Genomic DNA, 22,231 nt, shown 5'->3' on the forward strand with positions numbered 1-22,231 from the left:
GCAGAAGACGATACTGGGTTCCACTCCTGTATTGAATAAAGTGGCCAGTGAGTGTATATCCAAATACATACACACACACACAAATTTCAATTTGCTAATATCTAGGAAACAAGACAACTAGCTCATGAAAATAGTATTCCTTTAGTGATTTCAAGAATTTACCAATACAAAAACGCAACTTGCCAAAGAAGTTTGAGCCCATCAAAGGGAACAGTATTCCTAAAAAGATTCAAACATATGTGGCCATAACTTGGTATCAACTGCATGCAATTTTTAAGCAACTCGGGATTGGTCCTTGTCTTTGCAATGCCTAGAGCAGGCACTCTTACAAGCAAGATCATAGTTAACCTGATATTTCATTTTGTCTTAAAAAGAAGATGAATCAGGTTTTAATCTCATTGCGATGAGATAGGATGTCCGCATTTCATCCTTAGATCATAATCTAAGCAACACACAAACATGGAAAACAGGGGAAGGCCACTTGGCCCTTTGAACCAGTACCAACATTAACAATCATGTGTGGTACTCTCTCTCAAAAGCATATGCCAGCTCTCTCTACACACATTTTTTTTTAAATCTAGAACTCCATCTACCTTCTTCCTAAACATATTCAGCAGTTTAGCCTCTACATCATTCTATGGCTGAATTGCACAGGTTCATCAGCCTCCAAGTGAGGAAATTTCTCATCTTAGTATTGAACATCTTTTTTATTTAGAGATACAGCACAGTAAGAGGCCCTTCTAGCCCAACGAGCACGCACTGCTCAAACACACCCAAGAGGCCAATTAACCTTCTAAGCAAAACGTCTTTGCAAGGTGGGAAGAAACCCAGAGTCATTCGGAGAATGCTCAAACTCCTGGCAGACAGCCGCAGGTCGCTGGCACTGTAGAGCGTTACGCTAACCTGTCCCTTATCTTGAGGCAGTGCCCCTCATTCTCATCAACATGCGGGGAACCATTCTCCCTTCATCCTAATCTGTCAAAGTTATAGGTAAAGCATCATTCACGACCGAGACTCACTGGAATTTCTTCTTGCAGAGAGCAGAGGATCTCTACCCCAAAGGATTGTAAGGCTAAAATTCTGGAGATGTTTAAAGAGAAGGTAGATAGTTTTTTTTAAAAAATAATTTAGGCAATAGCACATTCTGTGGAACTGGCACAGAAGAGCAAATGAGGCCAATTATATCTAATGGCATGGCAGGCTCAAGGCCAGGTGGCCTACGTGTTCCAAATCTGCGTCCGGATATTGCAGATTTCAATTAAACCCTCTCCAATAATCCTAAACCCGGGTGAATATAGGGCTGGTTGATGCAATCTCTCCTCATACAAACACCCAGATATATCTGGTGAGCACAGCTCCAGTTATGACCACATCAAGATCTTGCAAAATCCTGGTACAATGTCCTTGCTTCTGTACTCAACTATCTCTTGCACTGAAGTCCCAACACACTATTTACCTTCCTAAATGCTTGCAGCACTTCTATGTTTGCATTGAGTGACTGGTGTACAAGGACCTTCTGATATCAGCTGCTAACATCTCACAATATTAACTACGACAATCTTTCCATTATCCCCACCTACAGGACAGTATAGTTATACCAACACTCTAGTATGTACCCATTAACTCAACCCTACTGAATAACCAATTCAGATGGCTCTCATGTGCCCTCTGAAATGACTCACAAAGCCACTCAGTTGCACTATAACGCTTGTGTATTTTAAAAAAAAGGAATATAACTAAATGCATCAACTTCAGCACCATTTGGTAGAGCAGACTCAGTGGGCCAAATGGCCTAATTCTGCTCCTGTATCTTATTGTCAAATCTGGACATGGTAGTGTTGCTCCCAGCCCCATCAAGCTTGCAAGAAGCATCCAAGGACTGCTGGCTAAACCGGGGAAGCTGCTGAAGCAGCCTAAGATTGTCCTCACAGACTCATTCCTTCCAAACAATGTGCCAAACTCCTCCATCACTATCCCTCCTGTCTCACGTGGTCAGACTCAGCAGACGATGAGCAGCAGGGTGAGCAACTTCAGGTGTCAGCTAATTCTAACTTGATGAAAATATGCAAAAGCAAGTAGCACAAATTTTGGGCAACACACATCAAAGTTGCTGGTGAACGCAGCAGGCCAGGCAGCATCTCTAGGAGGAGGTACAGTCGATGTTTTGGGCCGAGACCCTTCGTCAGGACTAACTGAAAGAAGAGATAGTAAGAGATTTGAAAGTGGGAGGGGGAGGGGGAGATCCAAAATGATAGGAGAAGACAGGAGGGGGAGGGATGGAGCCAAGAGCTGGACAGGTGATTGGCAAAAGGGATTTGAGAGAATCATGGGACAGGAGGCCTAGGTAGAAAGAAAAGGGGAGGGGGGGAAACCCAGAGGATGGGCAAGGGGTATAGTGAGAGGGACAGAGGGAGAAAAAGGAGAGAGAGAAAAATATATATATAATAATATAAGAATGGGGTACAGATGGGGTACGAAGGGGCAGTGGGGCATTAACGGAAGTTAGAGAAGTCAATGTTCATGCCATCAGGTTGGAGGCTACCCAGACAGAATATAAGGTGTTGTTCCTCCCACCTGAGTGAGGCTTCATCTTTACGGTAGAGGAGGCCGTGGATAGACATATCAGAATGGGAATGGTATGTGGAATTAAAATGTGTGGCCACTGGGAGATCCTGCTTTCTCTGGCAGACAGAGCGTAGGTGTTCAGCGAAATAGTCTCCCAGCCTGTGTCAGGTCTCGCCAATATATAGAAGGCCGCATCGGGAGCACCGGACGCAGTATATCACCCCAGCTGACTCACAGGTAAAGTGTCGCCTCACCTGGAAGGACTGTCTGGGGCCCTAAGTGGTGGTGAGGGAGGAAGTGTAAGGACATATGTAGCACTTGTTCCGCTTACAAGGATAAGTGCCGGGAGGCAGATCGGTGGGAAGGGATGGGGGGGGGGACGAATGGACAAGGGAGTCGTGTAGGGAGCAATCCCTGCGGAAAGCGGGGGTTGGGGGGGAATGAGAAAGATGTGCTTAGTGGTGAGATCCCGTTGGAGGTGGCGGAAGTTACAGAGAAATATATGTTGGACCCAGAGGCTGGTGGGGTGGTAGGTGAGGACAAGGGGAACCCTATTCCTAGTGGGGTGGTGGGAGGATGGGGTGAGAGCAGATGTGCATGAAATGGGAGAGATGCGTTTGAGAACAGAGTTGATGGTGGAGGAAGGGAAGCCCCTTTCTTTAAAAAAGGACATCTCCTTCGTCCTGGAATGAAAAGCCTCATCCTGAGAGCAGATGTGGCAGAGATGGAGGAATTGCAAGAAGGGGATGGCATTTTTGCAAGAGACAGGGTGAGAAGAGGAACAGTCCAGGTAGCTGTGAGAGTCCATAGGCTTATAGTAGGCATCAGTAGATAAGCTGTCTCCAGAGATCGAGACAGAAAGATCAAGAAAGGGGAGGGAGGTTTCGGAAATGGACCAGGTAAACTTGAGGGCAGGGTGAAAGTTGGAGGCAAAGTTAATGAAGTCAACGAGCTCAGCATGTGTGCAGGAAGCAGCGCCAATGCAGTCGTCAATGTAGCGAAGGAAAAGTGGGGGACAGATACCAGTGTAGGCTTGGAACATGGATTGTTCCACAAAGCCATCAAAAAGGCAGGCATAGCTAGAACCCATATGGGTGCCCATGGCGGCACCTTTAGTTTGGAGGAAGTGGGAGCAGCCAAAGGAGAAATTATTAAGAGTAAGGACTAATTTCACTAGGTGGAGCAGAGTGGTGGTAGAGGGGAACTGGTTAGGTCTAGAATCCAAAAAGCGGAGAGCTTTGAGACCTTCCTGATGGGGGATGGAAGTATATAGGGACTGAACATCCATGGTGAAAATAAAGCGGTGGGGACCAGGGAACTTAAAATTATTGAAAAGATTCAGAGCGTGAGAAGTGTCATGAACATAGGTCGGAAGGGATTGAACTGGGGGGGATAAAACCGCATCGAGGTATGCAGAAATGAGTTCAGTGGGGCAGGAGCAAGCTGAGACAATGGGTCTACCTGGACAGGCAGGTTTGTGGATCTTGGGTAGGAGGTAGAAACGGGAAGTGCGGGGTGTGGGAACTATAAAGTTGGTAGCAGTGGATGGGAGATCCCCTGAGCGGATAAAGTTGGTGATGGTGTGGGAGACAATGGCCTGGTGCTCCTTGGTGGGGTCATGATCAAGGGGTAAATAAGAGGAGGTATCCGCGAGTTGTCGCTGTGCCTCGGCAAGGTAGAGGTCAGTACGCCAGACTCCAACGGCACCCCCCTTATCAGCGGGTTTTATAGTAAGGCTAGAATTAGTGCAGAGGGAGTGCACAGCAAAGCATTCAGAAGGAGTGAAGTTGGAATGGATCCAAATTTTGGATTTGGATCATTTATTGTTTTTTGAATTAGGTTTTATTAACTGTCAATAAACAAATTCATACGGGCCACCTACCTTGTCTCGGAGACCAAAATGCAGGTGAGGCAACATGTGTAGGCAGGGAGACAGCAGTTTTATTTCTGTTGGGATTATGCTCAGTTCCCCCTTTTTGGTCTTTCCTGGGTTTCCCTCCACTCCAATAATATCACCACGCCGTAGTTTATTGTTTATCTTAATGAAATCCTCTTCAGATTTGTAATTTCTATAACAATTAAAAACTGTTTAACTTGAAAATCACATAAAAAGGAACTAAAAAGTATTTACACATTTTATTCAATTTTTTTTAGTTCCTAAAGTTCATATGAAGTAGCATGTTCCTTAAACTATTATAATAAACTACAGTCACACTCAACTTTAAGCACACTCTGAGTATAACTATTTTTGATGATGGCATTCCACATGACAAATTCGAAAGGTGTTTTTTTTAAGATGAAAAGCATTCTGGCAATTTAAGTTCCATAAGTAAATAAACAAATTGAGCAACTGAAACAAGTTTATAGATGCAGTATTTAGCCTGTTCTGAATGATTATGAACAAAAATGCTAACCACTAATATTTTGCCAATTATCAAGGGGTAACATTTATTTAAAATGAATGGGTATTGTAATTGGTACAACTGAATCTTGTGCAGAAGTGTACTTTCTGATGTTGAAGTGCAATCATGCAAAATGACTACATTTTTTGGTGAACAGCAACCGTATTGTGTAATTCAACATAAAATATCGGCTTTAATGCTTGATGATTTTAGTTTAATTGCACAAAAATGTGCCATATCAATTCATTTTCAAGTATCTACAAAAGGAAAATTTAATTTTAAACAATACTGATAAGCAACTACACTTGATACTTTTTCAGATGCAACAGGCTCTGAATGCAAAAAGCTTTGATGACTCATAGGCTTCAATTTTTAAACATTATATTCTTGCACAAAGATGGCACTAGACTAACATATTTCCGTCTATCTTCTGGAATTAATTATTATCAAGAACATTTTAAAGTTAAGTAATATTTGCTATAAAATGTATAATGTTGTACATAGAACGGGAGGAGAAGATGGCAGTGTGCCTGCGTGTGCGCAGCACTCTGGCGAAAAATGATAGCATATCTGTTAAATAGGGGCCGTGGACAATTCTGATTTGATGGAGAATGGACGTGAAAGCACAGAGGAACATCTGGAGAAATTTCTGAAACCTGTTCGCTGCTGTTGTTACTATGTGGTTGGGAATCTTTCGGAGGATAGGCCTCAAAATCCTCAGCCTTGCCTGCTTTTGGTGACCGAGAAGGAGGTCAAATCACTCGGACAGAGATGGCACTCATCACTCGGTGTCGGAGAGCTGATCAGAACTCCAAGTTTTCAGATGACTCAGAGTCGGATTGTGGTCGGCATGGCAGGGAGAGTTTTTCTTCCTTCCTTCTCCCGTCTGCATGAGATGTGGGACATTTGAGAAACTTTGAACTTTACTGTGCTCATGGACTTCTTCATCAAGTTATGGTATTGTGCACTGTTGTAACTATATGTTATAATTATGTGGTTCTGTCAGTTTTTCCAGTCTTGGTCTGTCCTGTGTTTTGTGATATCACACCGGAAGAAATAATGTATCATTTCTTAATGCATGCATTACTAAATGACAATAAAAGAGGACTACATGTCTTCATAATCAAAACATTTTTACTTTATTAGGAGTTTGAAGAGATACAGCATATCAACAAATACACTCAAAAACTTCTATAGTTGTACCATGGACAGCATTCTGACAGGCTGCATCACTGTCTGGTATGGAGGGGCTACTGCAGAGGACTGAAAGAATCTGCAGAAGGTTGTAAATCTAGTCAGCTCCATCTTGGGTACTAGCCTACAAAGTACCCAGGACATCTTTAGGGAGCGGTGTCTCAGAAAGGCAGTGTCCATTATTAAGGACCTCCAGCACCCAGGACATGCCCTTTCCTCACTGTTACCATCAGGCAGGAAGGACAGAAGCCTGAAGGCACAAACTCAGTGATTCAGGAACAGATTCTTCCCCTTTGCCATCCGATTCCTAAATGGACATTGAAGCTTTGGACACTACCTCACTTTTTTTTAAATATACAGTATTTCTGTTTTTGCACATTTTAAAAAATCTATTCAGTATATGTAATTAATTTACTTGCTTATTTATTATTGTTTTATTTTATTTATTATTTTCTCTCTCTCTCTCTCTGCTAGATTATGTATTGCATTGAACTGCTGCACACGCCTGTGATTATAAAGCTGATCCGGATGTCATTCTAACACATAATTGAGAGTATAAGAAATTGAAGCAGGTGTACGCTACTTAGCTGTCGTGCCTGCCCTGCCATTCAATAAGATCACGGCTGATCTTTTACTCAGCACAATCTCTCAACTCCCAAGAAAGGGCAAATACACCTCATCGATATGCATATTAAAACTATTCCCAGTAAAGAAAAACAGCTTATTCCAATCTTGCACATTGAAGTGACTAAGTCTATAGAAAATAAACTTTAATGGATAACTTTATTCCTGTGTTAGGTATATAAAAAAACTACATAAATTAGGTAGTTCAGTTGTCCCTACATAATCTAACTTACTTGGAATTTGCCATAACCTGTAGCTTGACGCCTTCACCACGAAGATCGTAGAAAATTAATTTTGCACCAGAGGCTCTTTTGGCATGGATACGACCTAGGAAAGTTAAGGCACCAAATGTTTTTCAATATAAACTCATTTTGTGAAGCACACATATGAATAAGACTCACATAAATATGTAAATTAGCCATTACGGGGAATCTATTGAACAAAAGGAGAAATGATGCAATTTTTGCAACAGATACAAGATGATAAAAGCTATAGATCAAGTGGATAGCCAAAGAGTTTTGTCCCTCTGGGCAGAGATGGTTAATACAAAGGGGTATAATTTTAAAGCAGGGGTCGCCAACCTGGGGCCCACAAACTGCTCGGACAATGGCAGGGATCCACGGTATAAAAAAAATGGTTGGGAAATCCTGTTTTAAAGTGAGGAACGAATGGGGGAGGGGGGGGACTAGGGATGTGAGAGCAAAGTTAGTTGTTGTTGTTGTTGTTTTTACACAGAGAATGGTGGGTACGTGGAACATGATACCGGGGTGGTGGTAGAGGCAAATACATTAGGGTCATTTAAGAAACACTGAGATAGGCACACAGGAGGAGGAAAACTCTGGGGCTATGTAGGAGGGAAGGGTCTGTGGACCGAAGGCCCTGTAATGTGGTGTAACGTTCTATGTTCTAGAACATTCCAGTCCAGCAAATAATGAATATTTACTAACTTAAATCTAAAAGCAAAAAAATAACCAGTATCTGATGGAAACCTAAATTTTTTACATAAAATACTATAAACACGCAGCAGGTCAGATTATATCTATGCAGGCAGAAAAAAAGATAAGAATTCAGATTGAAAAGCCTGAGGAAATGTTAATAACCGTTAAGTGCTTTAGGTTGCACTGAAGGGAGGAGAAAACAAAGGCAATGACCGCGATAAGTGTCTTCTGTGCCACTTATTCTCTTGGTCTCCACCCAAGACATTCCCTAACACAAGAGATTCTTCAGATACTGGAAATCCAGAGTAACACACACAAAATGCTGGAGGAACTCAGCAGGTCAGGCAGCATCTATAGAAAGGAATAGAGTCAACATTTTGGGCCCAGTCCTTTTATCAGGACAGACATTCCCAATGTTCTCACATCCATTCCCACCTCTCTGTAGCTACAGAATTCAGAATTTCAAGTTATAACTCTTCCTAGTTCTGACAAAAACTCATCGATCTGCTTCCAGCGTTCGCTATTTTTATCAATTTGATTTTGCTGGCATTTTAAAACCATAACAGCTGAAAAGGCAAGATGGTACTTTTCATATAAAGTTTTGAATTTCAGTTAGTACACAGTAGTCAAAAATGAAGCAAAATGTTTTGTGATTGATTTTGTGGCTTAGATAAGAATACCATGTGGTGCTCACCTTAATAAAATGGTATTAATGAATTAGTTGTGCTTTTAGGACAGTTCAGTCTTTTCTCATCAGCACTACAATGACCAGATTTTCAATTCCAGGTTATTTATTTAACTGAACTAAATTCGCCCACTATCACGGTAGGACTTAAAACTAGCACGTTAGCCTTAAGCGCAAAGGAAATGGTTGGAGTTCAATAATAGGAAAAGTTTTGTTAAAGTTGTACAGGGTACTGGTGAGAACACACCTGGACTACCGTGTGCAGATTTGTTTCCCTTACCTAACAAGGGGATATAGTAGCACTGGAAGGCAATCCAAAATGCCAATGGGTTTGCTATTCCTGTAACTTAACTATGGCTGCATTCCTACGAGTCTGTGGTGGCCAGTGCGATCATGTTTGCTGTTGTGTGCTGAGGCAGCAGGCTGAGGGTAGCAGACACCAACAGAATCAACAAACTCATTCGTAAGGCCAGTGATGTTGTGGGGATGGAACTGGACTCTCTGATGGTGGTGTCTGAAAAGAGGATGCTGTCTAAGTTGCATGCCATCTTGGACAATGTCTCCCATCCACTACATAATGTACTGGGTGGGCACAGGAGTACATTCAGCCAGAGACTCATTCCACCGAGATGCAGCACAGAGTGTCATTGGAGGTCATTCCTACCTGTGGCCATCAAACTTTACAACTCCTCCCTTGGAGGGTCAGACACACTGAGCCAATAGGCTGGTCCTGGACTTATTTCCTGGCATAATTTACATATTATTATTTAACTATTTATGGTTTTATTACTATTTAATTATTTATGTTGCAACTGTAACGAAAACCAATTTCCCCCGGGATCAATAAAGTATGACTAATACTATGACTATGACTTTGGAAGTAGCAATTATGTTGTAACAACTTAAAACTATTTCCAATATTAGCTTTAACAGGAGTTTATATTGAGTAAAGCAAGGTTGCTCCTTTGAAAACCTCACCTGCCACAGTCAAACGAACATCAGAGAGATGGTCTCCAGGCTGCAGATGATTATATTTTTCAATGTACTCTGTTAAGGATATGTCTACATGGAATTTATGAGGATATGGATCCTCTTCAGTGCCCTTCAGTTGCTGGATGGCCTGTGTCCGTATCTTGTAATATTGCTGTAAAGAAAATAGGATAAAAACAGAGTAAATGTAAGCTACAGAACACAAGCTCAGAATTTTTTAAAATGTGCAGCATTAGAAAACGAAAGTTCAGAAGAATAATCAGACAGTTGTGGGCTCTGAGCCAAATCAGGAGGCCCCAGCACAATGACCAAAGGCTTAGCATAAAAAGGGTAAATTTAGATGAGGATGATGATATGGGAGAATAGGCAGCTGGACGGCCAGAGAGTGCTACTCCGGGATTTTCAGAACGTAGGTTCAATCGTGTACAAAACATTTGAGTAAATAGGGAAAGACAAAGTATTGTAAGGACACAACCTACTGACGCAAATGGGGGTGGGGGCGGAGTGATTGTTGCTTTTACTGCTGCTTGTGTGGGGGTGGGGGAGGGGGGTTTTCAGGGTTTTGATATTTCTATCATTTATCCTATGGGGTCTTGTTTCATGGATGTCTGTGAAGAGCACAACTTTCTGGTCGTATACTGTATACGTTCTCTGAAACTGAAAACCTTAAAACCAAAAATCTAGAAGCAGGAGATTTTTAGGTGAGAAGATTAATGGTCTCAAGTATATTAATACAAGAACACGAGCCTGAACAACAGAGCTTAGGATGATGGCACCTAACGGCGATTCCTTTGCTTGCATCTTCGAAAACAGCTCTATTTCTATCTTTGGTATCTTTTTCTCCCGCCCCAGGTTCTTTTGAAGACCCTGACCTGAAGTTACACGCTGACTTCGGTTCTTTGCGAAAATGGGACCTGCTCTCAGGGCCTCACAACCAGCCATTTTCAATATCCCAAGGACGCAGCCTGGGAGACTAGCTTGCCTTCAGGGTGCTGGATTTTCGTGGCTCTGGAGACGGGCTGATCCGAGGCTGGTGTTGCCGTCTGATGCACCTGTTGCCACCAGCTACGTGTCCAGAGACCCGAGTTCTTTGGGCACAGGGCTCGGAAAAAGCGATGCAACAGGCTTTTAACACCACAAATCAGTGAGTTGTTTGTGATGTCTCCCCACTCACTGCAGAACAGGGACACCTTTTTCCCTTATTAGGGAGAGAAAGAGAGCTTGTGGTATGTTGAATTACCGGGCGAATGAGTAGTCTTTGGGGTACTGCAAGTCTGCGGCTTTATTGATGGTTTGCCGCATGCTTGAGTGCTCAGTGGGAGGCGCCAATGCTTTTTTGCTGGTGGGGGGGGTGGAGGAGTTGCCTTGCTGCTGCTTGTGTGTGGGAGGGGGGAAACTGGGGGTGGGCACTCTGGGGTTCCAACATTTAACTGTCATTCATTCTTTGAGGCACTCCTCTGTTTTTGTGCATGCTTGTGAAGAAAAAGAATTTCAGGATGTATATTATATATATTTCTCTGACATTAAATGTACCACTTTGCACTGCAACGGACTTTGTTTTATTGTTCTAATTCTGTATTTGCAAATAGTTGATGTTTTATTTATATTTGTCCTCATCCTATTTTAGTTATATCCTTTCAACATCACAAAACAATGTTTAGACCTTGCCCCTCTCTGAAAAAAAACCCTCGTACTGACATTAGGGTCCAGTGTCTCTTCATCTCCACCCAGACTGACTTCATGGACTTCAGTGTCTTTCACAGCAACTCTTTCAGCCAGTTCTTTAGCTCTCATCTCCTTCTCAGCAGCTTTCTTCTCTGCTTTCATTCGCCTCTTCAGCTCACTGCAGAAATTAGACCAGGGGTCAATTACAAAAGATGTGGTCACAAGTGTAATCATTCCAATACTGCAATGTTAATTAAAACTTAAGGTAATTTGGATTGATACAATCAGTACAAAAATTGCAATTTTCTTTTGTACTTTACTAACAAACATCAATAGAAAGTAGAAATGCTCATGAAAATATCCCCAAAGTTATTAATATATTTTTCCAAGACAAAAACCATTCAATTAAAACTTACTTTTGTGTTTGTTTAAACAAAAAAGTACTTAAAAAAAGGCAAATTAAGTTTTAATACAAAATAATTCAGGAGTGGTAGAGCTCATAGCAAAGAATGGCAAAACCTGTAAAATGGAAGAATATTTGATACCAACTCCAAAGAAGCATTAGGAAAACAAACCAAGTCAGAAATAAATAAAAATTGCTCAAATTTCAGAATGTAAATCACCAAGCGTTCAGACCATACAGCAATGAAAAGTCAAAGTTGGAGATTCAAGTTTCCTCTTTCAACGCCTAATTTCTTGTCCATTTACAGGAAAATACATTATACTGCCACTTGTGTACAATCATCCCCACCCAGCTTTGCTGTATGTGTGCCACTCATTATATGCATTATAGCCAAAAAAAATGACAAAAATATTAACAGTAATAAGCCTATTGTTGAAAATAACTGACATTATATAATAGTGAAGATAATTTAATCAAAAACAAGCATGAACAGCTTTTTAAACAGCTGTTTGTAAATTGTAATGCTGTTTCTCCAACTACCACTGGCCCGACTAATCTCTCCTCCCTTCAAATTAGCAATGGGGTCCCTGGTGATAATATACAGTATGTGTCAGTGCTCAGGGGGCTTTCTTCAAAAAGGCTTCAGGCAAAGAAGTGCAATTGTAGTTCATACACTATTGTCAATTCCACTGTATCAAAACAGTTTCTTATTCTACATCATGCCAAAGAGGTTTCTATTCTGCTCAAGGCAATTTAAAATCTCATTTATGATGAAAAAAGGTTGGCTACTTGAACAACCGGAGAAAGTCTAAATATGAAACAAAGCACTACCAACCTTTTTTCATCATGTAGACTCTTCTGGAAAAGAGCAGTAAAGGAAGTAAGTCTGTGCATTGGCACCTTTCCCCAGTGACCCCTGACTTTGCAGACTTCGGCTATCTGTAGCCCAAGAAGCCTATGTATGGTTCTGGCCATCATAATGAATTGTCACAGTCTTGTCTCATTTACAAAGCACTTAATACCTAATAAAAGAAAGATAGATGGTATCAGACTATTAAAGCTCCAATGAGTGATTGCTTTAATCTAATTACTGTGAGGTGACTAATTCAAGCATCATTTTATGGCTATTCTAAAGAAGCAGAAAATGCTGGAAATACTCAAAAAAAAACAGGCAACATCTCTGCAAAGAAAATCTGAAACACTAACTCTGTTTCATCTCTACAGAACTGCTCCTTCCTCCCACTACCATCAAACAGTGCCAGACTGCTTGTTAGACAGCCAATGCAGTCTGCAGACCAGGCGTACAACCAGAACCTCCAGGCCCAAAACTGCTCACAATCCTCCACAGAGGCCACCTTCAGTATTCTCTGTGGTAGCTCACCACCTTTTCGTCATTAATGGTGTAATTTATAGGAACTCCAAAAGAGATTAAGGCACACGGATGTCAGGTTGACCATTAAAAGCAGACTGTTGTGCCAGTCAGCAACAGAAATGCAATAAACTCGGCATTGTTAGTGAGTGGCGTGGTGGTTTTTAATTTATTGTTGCCACTCAATATAAAATGTAGACAGAAAAAAAAGCTGCATAGGTATTTCCTCCCAGTCTCAGAGCAGTGTAGACTCAATGTGCCAAATGGCCTGAATCTGCTCCTGTGTCTTATGGTCTCTTCATCCCCCTTTCAGCAGCTTGCCGTGAACAGGCTGACCTGGAGGTTCAATTTCCTGGAAGAAACTCTTATCACAATACCACGTTTGTCGCAGGATCTTTCAATGCAATAGTCAAAATAATAGGAATTTTAGACTACCCACCCCAGCATAGAATTATAAAATATTAGTTTTGCCATAGCTGGAATACCGTGCTTAGCTCTAGCTCCCACACCACGCGTGATATGGTGAGCAGAAGAGATTCACCCAAATGTTACTTGGGATTGCATATTTCTGTTATGAAGGCAGAATGGATAGACTACATTTGTTTTCCTTGGAGCAGAGGTAGCTGAGAGAGGTATCCAAAATTATGAAATGATAGATAAGGTTGTTAACAAGAAAAAAATCCCCCCTGGCAGAGCTATTTAAGACAAAAGAGCACAGGTTTAGGGTGTGGAGAAAGAGGTTTAGATACAATCTCAGAAACAACTTATTTACTCAGATGGTAATTACATCTGGAATGCACTGCCTGAAAAGGTGGTGGAAGTAGACAATCTTGTTACACATAAAAACACCTAGGTGTGCACTTTAATTACCATGGCATTGTAGATTTAAAGTAATATTTGAGTTCCCAGAATTTCAGATTGATTACAATTTCTAGGTTACTATCAGCTTAAGCGTGTCGCACCAGGCAATCAGCCATTCTTGTCTGGTGCGTGGTGATACGAACGTGCCTGATGAGGCCGAGTGGCTAGCTCGACGCTCAACCCAGCACGGATGGAAAGTGTGCTCGGGGGGTGGCCCGACCTGGATTTGAACTCGGGAGACTTTGCTCCGGAGTCCGGTGCTGATGCCACTGCACCACCAGCCGGCCCCCAGAGCTTAATGTAACACCAATACAGCGACTTCCATTCACCCATCTTCTCCCTATAGCTTTACAAGTTTTTTAATTTCAGATTCTCATTCACTATCTATCTGAGCCCGATATCAGAAACTGTTTCCACCAACACCCTCTTGCATTGCACTTCAGACTTCAGTTATTCACTGGCTGAAACACCAACGCCCTTCAACAAAAAGTAGTGGATACACCCTGAGCCGATAGGCTGGTCCTGGATTTATTTCATAATTTACTGGCATAATTTACATATTACTATGTAACTATTTATGGTTCTATTACTATTTATTATTTATGGTGCAACTGTAATGAAAACCAATTTCCCCCGGGATCAATAAAGTATGACTATGACTATTGTGACGAGACTACACATAAATTAAGATGTTTGCTGGCCTGGGCTAGCACCAGTGGCATCAGCAGTTGGTCTGCCACCTGTCCTCAGGGGAGGGAGAGATAAGGAACAATGAAGCAGCATTTGGAGGTGTTAATGCAGGAGCCATCAGTCTGGGTATTGTCAAGATCAGCTCCCCCTTTGAACCCTGAACTGTTTGAAGTGATGGACAGGCGATACTCCAGCAGGGGGATAAAAAGGGACAGGTTCGCTAAGGCAGGACACACACGACACTCGAGGTAACAAGACCCTGGAAGCGGTGCGCCTCTCACGAGTCGGTGGGAAGTACCGGACCAGAAACGCACAGGGTGGAAAGGTACATAGAAACATAGAAACATAGAAAATAGGTGCAGGAGTAGGCCATTCGGCCCTTCGAGCCTGCACCGCCATTTATTATGATCATGGCTGATCATCCAACTCAGAACCCCGCCCCAGCCTTCCCTCCATACCCCCTGACCCCTGTAGCCACAAGGGCCATATCTAACTCCCTCTTAAACATAGCCAATGAACTGGCCTCAACAGTTTACTGTGGCAGAGAATTCCACAGATTCACCACTCTCTGTGTGAAGAAGTTTTTCCTAATCTCGGTCCTAAAAGGCTTCCCCTCTATCCTCAAACTGTGACCCCTCGTTCTGGACTTCCCCAACATCGGGAACAATCTTCCTGCATCTAGCCTGTCCAATCCCTTTAGGATCTTTTACGTTTCAATCAGATCCCCCCTCAATCTTCTAAATTCCGACGAGTACAAGCCCAGTTCATCCAGTCTTTCTTCATATGAAAGTCCTGCCATCCCAGGAATCAATCTAGTGAACCTTCTTTGTACTCCCTCTATGGCAAAGATGTCTTTCCTCAGATTAGGGGACCAAAACTGCACACAATACTCCAGCTGTGGTCTCACCAAGGCCTTGTACAACTGCAGTAGTACCTCCCTGCTCCTGTACTCGAATCTTCTCGCTATAAATGCCAGCATACCATTCGCCTTTTTCACCGCCTGCTGTACCTGCATGCCCACTTTCAATGACTGGTGTATAATGACACCCAGGTCTCGTTGCACCTCCCCTTTTCCTAATCGGCCACCATTCAGATAATAATCTGTTTTCCTATTTTTGCCACCAAAGTGGATAACTTCACATTTATCCACATTAAATTGCATCTGCCATGAGTTTGCCCACTCACCCAACCTATCCAAGTCACCCTGCATCCTCTTAGCATCCTCCTCACTGCTAACACTGCCGCCAAGCTTCGTGTCATCCGCAAACTTGGAGATGCTGCATTTAATTCCCTCATCCAAGTCATTAATATATATTGTAAACAACTGGGGTCCCAGCACTGAGCCTTGCGGTACCCCACTAGTCACCACCTGCCATTCTGAAAAGGTCCCGTTTATTCCCACTCTTTGCTTCCTGTCTGCTAACCAATTCTCCACCCACACCAATACCTTACCCCCAATACCGTGTGCTTTAAGTTTGCACACTAATCTCCTGTGTGGGACCTTGTCAAAAGCCTTTTGAAAATCCAAATATACCACATCCACTGGTTCTCCCCTATCCACTCTACTAGTTACATCCTCAAAAAATTCTATGAGATTCGTCAGACATGATTTTCCTTTCACAAATCCATGCTGACTTTGTCCGATCATTTCTCCGCTTTCCAAATGTGCTGTTATCACATCCTTGATAACTGACTCCAGCAGTTTCCCCACCACCGACGTTAGGCTAACCGGTCTATAATTCCCCGGTTTCTCTCTCCCTCCTTTCTTAAAAATTGGGGTTACATTAGCCACCCTCCAATCCTCAGGAACTAGTCCAGAATCTAACGAGTTTTGAAAAATTATCACTAATGCATCCACTATTTCTTGGGCTACTTCCTTAAGCACTCTAGGATGCAGACCATCTGGCCCTGGGGATTTATCTGCCTTCAATCCCTTCAATATACCTAACACCACTTCCCTACTAACATGTATTTCGCTCAGTTCCTCCATCTCACTGGACCCTCTGTCCCTTACTATTTCTGGAAGATTATTTATGTCCTCCTTAGTGAAGACAGAACCAAAGTAATTATTCAATTGGTCTGCCATGTCCTTGCTCCCCATAATCAATTCACCTGTTTCTGTCTGCAGGGGACCTACATTTGTCTTTACCAGTCTTTTCCTTTTTACATATCTATAAAAGCTTTTACAGTCCGTTTTTATGTTCTCTGCCAGTTTTCTCTCATAATCTTTTTTCCCCTTCCTAATTAAGCCCTTTGTCCTCCTCTGCTGAACTCTGAATTCCTCCCAGTCCTCAGGTGAGCCACTTTCTCTGGCTAATTTGTATGCTACTTCTTTGGAATTGATACTATCCCTAATTTCTCTTGTCAGCCACGGGTGCACTACCTTCTTTGATTTATTCTTTTGCCAAACTGGGATGAACAATTGTTCTAGTTCATCCATGCAACCTATAAATGCTTGCCATTGCATATCCACTGTCAATCCTTTAAGTGTCATTTGCCAGTCTATCTTAGCTAATTCACGTCTCATACCTTCAAAGTTCCCCTTCTTTAAGTTCAGAACCTTTGTTTCTGAATTAACTATGTCACTCTCCATATTAATGAAGAATTCCACCATATTATGGTCACTCTTACCCAAGGGGCCTCTCACGACAAGATCGCTAATTAACCCTTCCTCATTGCTCAAAACCCAGTCCAGAATAGCCTGCTCTCTAGTTGGTTCTTCGACATGTTGGTTCAAAAAACCATCCCGCATACATTCCAAGAAATCCTCTTCCTCAGCACCTTTACCAATTTGGTTCACCCAGTCTACATGTAGATTGAAGTCACCCATTATAACTGCTGTTCCTTTATTGCACACATTTCTAATTTCCTGTTTAATACCATCTCCGACCTCACTACTACTGTTAGGTGGCCTGTACACAACTCCCACCAGCGTCTTCTGCCCCTTAGTGTTACGCAGCTCTACCCATATCGATTCCACATCTTCCCGGCTTATGTCCTTCTTTTCTATTGCGTTAATCTCTTCTTTAACCAGCAACGCCACCCCACCTCCCCTTCCTTCATGTCTATCCCTCCTGAATATTGAATATCCCTGAACGTTGAGCTCCCATCCCTGGTCACCCTGGAGCCATGTCTCTGTGATCCCAACTATATCATAATCATTAATAACAATCTGCACTTTCAATTCATCCACCTTATTACGAATGCTCCTTGCATTGACACATAAAGCCTTCAGGCGCTCTTTTACAACTCTCTTAGCCCTTGTACAATTATGTTGAAAAGTGGCCCTTTTTAATGCTTGCCCTGGATTTGTCGGCCTGCCACTTCTACTTTTCTCCTTTGTACTTTTTGCTTCTATGCTCACTTTACACCCCTCTGTCTCTCTGCACTGGTTCCCATCCCTCTGTTGTGAACTAACCTCCTCACGGCTAGCCTCTTTAATTTGATTCCCACCCCCCAACCATTCTAGTTTAAAGTCACCTCAGTAGCCCCCGCTAATCTCCCCGCCAGGATATTGGTCCCCCTAGGATTCAAGTGTAACCCGTCCTTTTTGTACAGGTCACGCCTGCGCCAAAAGAGGTCCCAATGATCCAAAAACTTGAATCCCTGCCCCCTGCTCCAATCCCTCAGCCACGCATTTATCCTCCACCTCATCGCATTCCTACTCTCACTGTCGTGTGGCACAGGCAGTAATCCCGAGATTACTACCTTTGCGGTCCTTTTTCTCAACTCCCTTCCTAGCTCCCTATATTCTCCTTTCAGGACCTCATCCCTTTTCCTACCTATGTCATTGGTACCTATATGTACCACGACCTCTGGCTCCTCACCCTCCCACTTCAGGATATCTTGGACACGATCAGAAATATCCCGGACCCTGGCACCAAGGAGGCAAACTACCATCCGGGTCTCTGGACTGCGTCCACAGAATCGCCTATCTGACCCCCTTACTATCGAGTCCCCTATCACAACTGCCCTCCTCTTCCTTGCCCTACCCTTCTGAGCTACAGGGCCAGACTCTGTGCCGGAGGCACGGCCACTGTCGCTTCCCCCGGGTAAGCTGTCCCCCCCAACAGTACTCAAACAGGAGTACCTGTTGTTAAGGGGCACAGCCACCGGGGTACTCCCCATCACCTGACTTTTCCCCTTCCCCCTCCTAACCGTGACCCACTTGTCTGCCTCCCGTGGCCCTGGCGTGACCACCTGCCTTCCACTCCTCTCTATCACCTCCTCGCTCTCCCTGACCAAACGAAGGTCATCGAGCTGCAGCTCCAGTTCCGTAACACGGTCCCTTAGGAGCTGCATCTCGATCAGCAGGAACCCGGTGTGTGTCCGCCCTTGCTTGGGTGCCGGGTTCACTGCAGAGGATCGACCGCATCTGGAGGAGGGGTCACAGTCGGTGACCCCAGGTGACATCACAAAGGACCCGCCCGAAAGCTGCTTGTGAGCAATATCGCAGGTCTGTGAGTGGAAGCCGTTCTGAATGATCAGTCATTCTCGTTCTCTCTCTCCCTCCCCCCACGTTGTCCATTGCCATGGCAACAATTACTGCAAACTGAACTAAATTGAACTGGACTTTGTGTCACTTTGAAATTGGTCATTTACCCCTAGACAACGATAGAGCTTGATTGATGCTGTTATCTTAATTCTGTGCACATGTGTGTTTATCATTGCTGAACTGTTGCATTTATTATCCTTTCGATTACTGTGTTGCTTGTTTCTTTAATAAAACTTTCTTAGTTCTAGTAATCCAGACTCCAACTGAGTGATCCATTTCTGCTGGTTTGGCAACCCAGTTACGGGGTACGTAACATAAGTGGGGGCTCGTCCGGGATTTTGAACGCTAAATTTGGGACGGAATAAATTGATTGGGTCAAAATTCTCGAAAGAAAGAAAAGACAAACAGCAGAAATGGAGGCTGAGGAATTTATAAAGGCGCCGACCTTGGAGGCATTAGAGGATGCCAGGAAATCAGAATTGGTAGCTGTGGCCAAACGGTTGAATCTTGCTAAGGGGAAGTCGACAATGAGGAGAGAGGAGATACACAGAGCTATCGTAGAGCACTATGTATCTAAAGGTGTGTTTCCCCAAGGCGAGCTGGAGGTGGTGTCTATTGAAAAACCTGCCGGAGACGTGGTACAGGTGCAGCTTGAAAAACTGAGACACGAGCACGAGTTCCGGGTACGGCAGTTGGAGCGAGAAGAGAAAGAGAGGGACAGACAGTTACAGTGAGAAGAGCAGGAGAGAGAGTTAGAAAGGCAAGAGAGAGAGAGAGAGACAGTTGGAGAGAGAAGAGAAAGAGAGAGACAGTTGCAGCGAGAGGAGAAACAGAGGGAAAGGGAATTCGAGTTGGAGAAGTTAAAGATAAGGGCCGAGCAGGGGCTCGTGCCGAACCAAGGTGGAGGGTTCCAGGCAACCCAGGAGGTTAGGCTGGTTCCCCCATTTGACGATATCGACGTGGATTGGTACTTCCTCCATTTCGAAAAAGTGGCTATACGTCAGGACTGACCGAGGGATAAGTGGGCTGTTTTACTTCAGAGTGTACTGAAAGGGAAAGCCCAAGAAGCTTACTCAGCTTTGTCCGCGGAAGATGCCCAGAGGTATGAGGTGGTGAAAGAGGCCATCCTCAGGATTTATGAGTTGGTCCCGGAAGCATACCGGCAGAGGTTCCGGAATGCGAGGAAGCAGTGGGACCGCACGTATTTGGAGTTTGCCCGTGAGATGCAGACATATTGTGAGCGTTGGTGCGCCTCGAAGGGGGTAGAGGGGGATTATGACAGACTGCTGCAGCTGATCCTGATTGAGCAGTTTAAAGGTTGTGTCCCTGAGGGTATGAGACCCTACCTCGATGAGAAAGAGGCAGCCACGTTAGCCGCAACTGCTAAGTTAGCGGATGAGAATGCGTTGACGCATAAAATGAAGTTTGCCCCGAGTAAAGGCTACCAGAAGGGTAGTCAGGATGGTGGGGAGAGTCTGCTGGAAAAGTCAGAAAGTAAGCCGGGGACTAGTGAGAAGCATAAGGTAGACCGGGAGCAGTCTGGCAGGAAGTCTCCTGGGGTTGTCTGTTATAATTGCGGGAAAGTCGGACACTTTGCCCCGAAGGAGGAGACGGGAAAAGGGAAAACAGCGATTTTGACTGGCTGCATCGAGCTGTTAAGCGAACCGCTAGGGAAGGACAGGTCTGCCAAAGTTCAGGAAGGGCGCGAGAAGTTTATCTCAGCCGGATTGGTGTCAGTGAAGGAGGAGTTAAAACCAGTTCCAGTGCGGATCTGGAGAGACACAGGAGCGTGTCAATCACTAATACTGAAGAGTGTATTAGAGTTTGCTCAGAGACCTGGACTGGGGAGGTCAAGGTCAAAGGTGTTGGGGAAGGGACAGAGTCAGTCCCTTTGCACCAGATACACTTACAAAGCAACCTGGTCTCTGGACTAGTCACGATCGGGGTGAGGTCTGAATTACCGATGAAAGGCGTGGAAGTCTTGCTCGGTAATGACCTCGCCGGGGGAATCATGTTCCCAGTCGTGAGATTGACAGGTCAGCCTGCCAGCATTGAGGCCCCGCCCATGGACTCACAGGTTCATCATAGGGCTGCGGTGGTAAATTTAGCTGAAACGTTTCTGCCAGTCTTATACGAGACAGGGGTAGAAAATGAAAAGGAGGAGTGTAGTGAGACAAGAGGTAGTGAGGGAGCTGGGACAGACATAGCAGTAGCCAGGAAAGAATTTGTGCAGATGCAGGAGTGAGACCAGGGGCTGATGGTTTTGGCAGAGACAGCTCTCTCTGACACAGACTTGACAAGGGAACTAGTAGGCTATTGTGCAGAGGAGGAAGTGCTAAGGAAGAAAGGGAGACCAAGTACCGTGCCCGCAGATGAGGAATGGGGGGGTGGTGCAAAAGAGTTATGGGGATGAGGTTTTTAACATGGCCCACGAGGTACCCCCCCCGGTAGACATTTTGCGGTGCTGGAGGAAACAGTTGGTGGAATCATGAAAGAGGTTTATCGGCTGCCCAGGGGGAAGAACGTTATTGATCATGACCGACGCGAACTGAGACGGTCACTGGCTTTTGATATGCTAACAAACCTAGTCGGTGGAAATCAATGAAGCTAGGGGCCCCCTGATAAGAGAAAAAAACCATTTTGAAAAGATTAGTATGGGATCGATCAGATGGGAGAAGGCTATTGTTTTGGCCAGGTCTACTGATAAGGTCTCTCCCTTAATCCCCGAACAAAGTGGCTCTTTAGGAGAAGTAATTAAATGACTCGCACCCGTGTGTTTGATTGTCCCGAGGCGATGCAAAGAACTGGGACGTTGGGTAGTGTCTGTTACAATAGGTCAGCCTAGTAAACAACATCCATATATAATGAGTAATTCAGTGACTAAAGGGCTGACGAACACAGAGGTGTGTATTGGCAATTTAATACGGCTGTCTGAAGCCAGCTTGATAGTGAACCTTGAAAAAAATGAGTTCGGCCACATGAAGGTCACTTACCTGGGAATTGTGGTGACACACGGGCAGCTGGCAGCGATGCGAGCTACAGTGCAGGCTATCGCTGACCTCCCAACCCCGACAGACAAGAGGGCCCTCAGAAGGCTCTTGGAGATGGTGGGGTACTATAGGAAGTTTTGCAATAACTCTGCGGTCACTACCCCCCCCCCCTACTAAGACCTTGCGAGAGAAAACTGAGTCGGAATGGGACGACCCTTGTTATTGTGGTCCGGGACAAAACCAAATGAGAGGTTACATTGATCGCAATTCATCAGTGTTTTTGGCCACTATGAAGTTTGCTAAGTTGGAGCCTGGTCTAAAGAATTATTAATAACACATATAAAAGAAACAGAAAGTGTG

At 44.0% G+C, this 22,231-nt stretch overlaps 1 protein-coding gene across 2 annotated transcripts in view; it reads right to left on the reverse strand.

The window, feature by feature from the left end:
- The window catches only part of kars1 (lysyl-tRNA synthetase 1), a 46,262-nt gene that overhangs the window by 21,470 nt on the left and 2,561 nt on the right, over window positions 1-22,231 (reverse strand). The window contains exons 2-6 of one of the 2 annotated variants that reach the window (XM_063067094.1): window positions 12,302-12,488; window positions 11,097-11,241; window positions 9,387-9,552; window positions 7,019-7,112; window positions 4,448-4,634 (exon numbers count right to left, since the gene is read on the reverse strand). In XM_063067094.1, the coding sequence (XP_062923164.1) occupies window positions 4,448-4,634; window positions 7,019-7,112; window positions 9,387-9,552; window positions 11,097-11,241; window positions 12,302-12,444 (735 nt within the window). In that variant the 5' untranslated portion in view covers window positions 12,445-12,488. The remainder of the gene's footprint in view (window positions 1-4,447; window positions 4,635-7,018; window positions 7,113-9,386; window positions 9,553-11,096; window positions 11,242-12,301; window positions 12,489-22,231) is intronic. The other variant, XM_063067096.1, reaches the window with a different exon arrangement.

Source organism: Mobula hypostoma, chromosome 14, assembly GCF_963921235.1.
Source record: "Mobula hypostoma chromosome 14, sMobHyp1.1, whole genome shotgun sequence".
In the NCBI taxonomy this organism is placed as follows: Eukaryota; Metazoa; Chordata; class Chondrichthyes; order Myliobatiformes; family Myliobatidae; genus Mobula; species Mobula hypostoma.